General features: G+C 37.2%; 1 protein-coding gene across 1 annotated transcript in view; it reads right to left on the bottom strand.

The window, feature by feature from the left end:
* The window catches only part of ANXA10 (annexin A10), a 118,421-nt gene extending 112,900 nt beyond the window's left edge, over nt 1–5,521 (bottom strand). Inside the window, exon 1 of the mRNA XM_042936678.1 lies at nt 5,312–5,521. Within this exon, the coding sequence (XP_042792612.1) occupies nt 5,312–5,521 (210 nt within the window). The remainder of the gene's footprint in view (nt 1–5,311) is intronic.
* Nucleotides 5,522–6,000: the final 479 nt, after the last annotated feature.

The raw sequence follows: 6,000 nt of genomic DNA on the forward strand, positions 1-6,000 counted from the left end.
TTGATTTAAGTTTTCTTGAAAACAGAAAATAAAGCTCATATCGTAGTATGAAAATATTCTGTTTTCAACAAATACATATACTAATCTTTTTCGTTGAAATAAGAAATATAGTTTTGGTAAAATAACAGATTCTGTTTTGATGTGTGAGTATGAAGTAATTAAAAAATAAACAGTAGAATTCATATGTCCAAGTATGTATGGCTCTTCACCTTGGGAGATTATACACTGATTATACCACTGATGCCATTGTTCCAGTGATAAAAGAATATTGTTAAGTACCTAATGTTACAGCTTTGTTGTGAACACTGTAAATGATTTAATTTATTCCTCAAAACAGTCCTATGAAGTAGGCCTTATTGGTCCATAATATAGATGGAGATTGAATAGATTGAAAATTAGATTCAGATAACCTTTGTATAGGTTTTTAACAAAGGTAAGGACACAATATGGAAGGAGAAAGAGACTTCGGGGAAGCAGTAGGGGCCTGCTTATCAGGGTCATTCTTGTTTGCAAGAACCATTATTGTGCAGTTTGAACCATTGAACCATTGGTTCCATTGAACCATTGGTTCAATGGACCATTGAACCATTATTTGTGCAATCTAACTCGCTTTGGGAGACCTTGCTAAAAGTTTCTGCTAAGATCTTTTATGTCTCTCTGCTATGTAGCTAAGCCAGGCTAATAGCTAGTAATAGCAGTTATGGGTTATTGTGGGAGTTAAATGGGGGTTATTTTAGAAATGCTGCATTTTGACACCCACCTCTAATTCCATGACAAATGTCATACAGCACCCCACACTGGTGTTCCTCTGTCTTTCAGTTATCTTGGGCTCATTTTCTGGACCATTTTGCAGCTCCGTTGGTTATTACTCAGGAATTGGCAAAAGGCACTTTTGCTGATATCTAGTTCCTCTGATGTTGCAAGGAACACTCAATTTTTCCCCTTGACCAGATTTATCTTTTATCTCTTTAATTACTGTATTGCCATCAACACTCAACAGTGTAGCTGCTTTCTAGATTGAATGCGGGTTGGGCTGGCCTTCTACCTTTGATGACCATCTACAAACCATACTGCTTTCTAGGCACCCTTTGATAATGTGTCATAGAGAGGGGACCATTCTGTTAAATCCTTATATAACTCCACAGTGAGATGTAGGACCCAAAGGGATGGTAGCTTCCTGTTCACATATGTGATAAGTACCCTAGTAGTCATTATTATTGTATGTTCTTTTTTTAATCTTTTTTAAAAAAGTCCGTTTATTTTGAGAGACAGAGTGAGAAAGAGCAGGGGAGGGGCAGAGAGAGGGAGAGACAGAATCCTAAGGAGGCTCTACACTGTCAGCACAGAGCCTGAATTCACAAACCAGGAGATCATGAGCTGAGCTGAACTCAAGAATCTGACAGTTAACCTACTGAGCCACCCAGGCGCTCCTATTATGTGTTCTTGAATACACTGTTTTCATTTAAAGAGGAAATTTTTCTCTCCATTTTCTTCCATATGACATAATCCACAAAAATGGATATCTCAAGTCTCAAAATAAATTTAAGTTCTCTATAATACAGTTTCAATCAAAGCCCCAATAACAATAATAAGCTGTGTTATTTTCAAATGATGCACTTTCAAGTTTGTTACTTTCTAGTCCAGAGTATTAGCAGCTGCCTCTGGGTGGCAATAATGGACTTTTAATGAACACTTCCCAAATCGTTTGAGCATGGGGAGAGAGGGGCTTGTCTTGAGATGAACGTGGGAAAGTAAGGTTATAAAGGGCTTGATCGTGCTATGTTTTTTAGACCCTCCAAAAAAGAAAAAAAACTTACTGTCTCTCAAAGCTCTACTCAAATTTAGGGTTTTATTTTTTTTCCTTTTTTTTTTTTGGTAATTTTATGAATAGGGGCTAAGAGATTTCTCAAATGTTTTGTGTGATTTCTATAGAAACTGAAAAACTTATTTTAGTGCCTTTTGTTCTGATTTTGGAGTTGACAAGAATAATAAATTATGTTTGTCTGAGGAATGTCCTAGTCACCCTTGTCCAAAAGATGTCTAGGCACTTTACCATTTTTGTTAGGCCTTGTTCTTTAGTTGAGTTAATCAGCCATCCTCTGGGGTCATACGACTAACAAGAAGTTATAATTTTAGCATAAGGTTCAGATTGATATATAAATATTATATCATTAATATAATACGTAACCATACTTTCCAGTTGAATCAAGTCTGTCTCTAATACTCACAATATATAAAGAATATATACAACAAAAAATGGGGATTGGAACTTAATAGACATTTCTCCAAAGAAAACTTATTATACAGGGGTGCTTGGGAGGCTCAGTCAGTTGAGTGTCAGATTCAGTTTCGGCTCAGGTCATGATCTCATGGTTTTATGAGTTCGAGCCCTGTGTCAGGCTCTGTGCTGACAGTACAGAACCTGCTTGGGACTCTCTCTCTCTCCCTCTCTTTCAGCCCCTCCTCCTCTTAGGCTGTCTTTGTCTCTCTCAAAAGAAATAAATTAACTTAAAAAAAATTTTAAAATTAGAAAACCTAGTATACGAATGTCAAAGAGGCACATGAAAAAGTGCTCAATGTTGTTATTAATCAGGGAAATGCAAATCAAAACCATGAGATATCACCTCACTCATTGCCAATGGCTATCATTAAAAAGAGGAGATTTTTTGGCTATCACCAAAAAAATTTTGGTGATGGTGTGGAGGAAGGGAATTCTTGTTCACTATTGGTGGGAATGTAAATTGGTATAGCCAGTATGGAAAATGGTGTGGAGGTTTCTCAAAAAATTAAAAATGGAACTGTCATATGATCTAGCAATTCCGATTCTGGGTATATATCCAAAGGAAATAGAAACAAGATATTGAAGAACATGTATTGGTACATGTTCACTGTACCATTATTCACAATAGCCAAAGTATGGAAACAACCTAAGTGTCTGTCAGTGTATGAATGGGTATAGGAGATGTGGTTTATATACACAATGGGGTATTTTTTTTGGCCGTGAGAAGGAAGGAAATTATGCCATTGTGGCAACATGGATGGTCCTTGAGGGCATCATGCTAAGTGAAATAAGTGGGAGAAAAGCAAACACTCTATCCTTTATGATCTCACTTATATGTGGAATATTCAAAAACTGAAGTCACAGAAACAGAGAGTAGAATGGTGATTACCTGGGCTAGGGTAAGGTAGGGGAAATGGGAAGATATTGCTCAAAGGGTATACATTTGCAGCATGATGAATAAATTTTGAGGGTTTAATGTAAAGAAAAAATACCTTTACCTCATTAGGCATAGCAATAGCAGAAGAATTTAAATATCTTTGTGAAAACACAGTAAAAGCATAATTTTCCATCCATCTCACATGAATGTAAATTGGCCTTGAATTTCTTTATGAGTAGAAAACATTAGCCAAATTGATCACAAAATTACAGTCTCCCTTAGCTTGTTGCACAGTTTGAATATGTAATATCATATTGTGTATTCCTTGTGGTGTGGGCTGTTATTTATTAAGATTTCTGTAATCTACAGTGAATCTCTCCAGGATTTATCAGCTTTTCTCACAGATCATTAAATAAGGAATTTGTGGGTATTGATATACCTGCATCTAAAAGAACTTTAATTAAAATCAGAATTTCTTTATGCACCCCAGGTATCCAACCCTAGTCTTTCCTAATGGTTTTAAATTATCCACTTGATTGGGCTTAGATCATTTTAAAAGTTCCCATCTACCATGCTCCATTAAAAAAAGAATGCAAAACAGATTTTCAAGACAACATTTCCCCAATAATTTGGGTAAGGTAAGAGTCTCCATTTGAAAATTACATCTGTTCCCATAATACGTTCTGGCAGGATAAGACAATCACACGAAACTTTGTTAATAAATTCCTATATTGTAAGCCATACTTTTACCTGTATCCTGTACAAATGCTCATTACATCTCTTCAGATGAATTACATTGCCTGTTAACTTTTCATTATTCCATTTAATATGACATTATATTGGGCACCACTGTCCAGCAATCTAAAGTTTCTTCACCACCCTCAGATCATTTTACCCTTATTAATATTAGCATCCTTGCATCCCTTGCTAGGGGTTTGAGCTACGTGACTTTGGCCCCACTATCAATTGGGAGTCATATTCTTTACTTTTCTCCCACCCAATTTTAATTCCCATTGACTCAGGAATTATAAATTCCTTTTTTAAATGGTAATCAGGGTTTTAAAAAATTATTAAGGCTAGGAAACATTGAGCAAATCTGTCACAGTCTTTGCATAGTTGGTGGGGCAGTCAGATCACCTAATCTTTATACAGTGATTCATTAAAATTTTATTTATACTATTTACAGTCTCCTTTTTTAGTGCTGTTTTATTATTTTTTTTATTTTAAGGAGAGAGCACCATGTGAGTGGGGAAGAGGGACAGAGGGAGTGAGAGAGAGAGGGAGAGAGAAAGAGGGAGAGAATATCTCAATCAGGCTCCACACTCAGCACAGAGACTGACATGGGGTTTCATCCCACAACCCTAGGATCATGACCTGAGCTGAAGTCAAAAGCAGACACTTAGCCAACTGAGGCACACAGGCACCCCAGTGCTATTTTAAATGACTCTTCCGAATACTTAACATTCAGTTTGAGTTTTTTTTTAACTCCTTTTATTCTCATTTTCTTTCTTTTGAATAATCATAATTATTTGTCCATCATTAGTTTCCATTTGCAGTAACTGGGCAAGGAGTTCTCCCATAGTTCCCCTCACTTCATCTTGTCCCTAGAACAATTGAGTTCTATCAGGAGTTCAAGCAGATGGAGCCTCTTCTATCAAAGCACCAACCATATAGAGTTAGAGAACTGTAGCTATAGAATTAGGAGAAATTTGAGAGTTACCAGAACTAATCAAAGTTACTTATATTCTCTGCATCTCAGTGGCCTCAGAAGTATTCTTTAATATTTAAGGATAGATTTGAACAATTGCCCTGTGTAGGTTTGTGTTATTTACCTTCCTTTCCACAGAGCTTAACAAATTTGGAGTTTGCCCCTCTCTACATTTCTGCAAAAGCTTCAGTAAGTGAAGGTCCTGAGTAAAACTCACATGCTTCTCCAACAGTATCTGATGTAAGGGAAATAGCTCTTTGATTTCCTAAGCATAACAGTTGATTTCCGTAGAGGTTCAGGAATGACTTTGGAATCATCTACAAGGTAGCTTAATGACTGAACTGAATATGTTTGTGTTTTTGTAGTCTCTTGATGTTCTCCCCAATTTGTAAACTTTTAGTGGTTTTTGTTCTTATAAGGACCATATGTTAACCAGAACAATTACTTCCAAACTCTCACTGGCATTACAGGCTGAATCACATGCAGTAAGTCTGTGGCCATAGAAGCCACCAGCTGTTTCTGTTACTATATTTTTCTCCAGAAAAGACAAAAGCAGCCAAAGTGCATTATGCTTGGTTGACTTGCCGTCTTTTTGAATTTTTTCTGTAAACTTATTTAGCGCTTTGCCGTAGCCAAGGATCTGTGTCTCCAACATCCACTGCTAGGCATTCCGCACAAAGATGGTTGCATTTGTGCACCTTCATGCCAGGAATGGGAGTGGGGGAAAGTCATCTGGTGGCGATGGTTCCTGACCTCCCCTCTCTTCATTTTTTATTCTTCTTTTTTTTTTTTTTTTCCAACGTTTTTTATTTATTTTTGGGACAGAGAGAGACAGAGCATGAACGGGGGAGGGGCAGAGAGAGAGGGAGACACAGAGTCGGAAACAGGCTCCAGGCTCGGAGCCATCAGCCCAGAACTCACGGACCGCGAGATCGTGACCTGGCTGAAGTTGGACGCTTAACCGACTGCGCCACCCAGGTGCCCCCATTTTTTATTCTTCTAAACCGAGCCCTTCACCATTACTTAAATGATAAACTATGCTATCTGCATAAATTGCAACAGGTCAATTATATATTGAAAGTACTCCAAAGATTCCACTTTTAAATAAAGGTGGGAGAGCAGTAGAAAGACGAT

The sequence above is a fragment of the Panthera leo genome, chromosome B1 (assembly GCF_018350215.1).
Source record: "Panthera leo isolate Ple1 chromosome B1, P.leo_Ple1_pat1.1, whole genome shotgun sequence".
NCBI lineage: Eukaryota > Metazoa > Chordata > Mammalia > Carnivora > Felidae > Panthera > Panthera leo.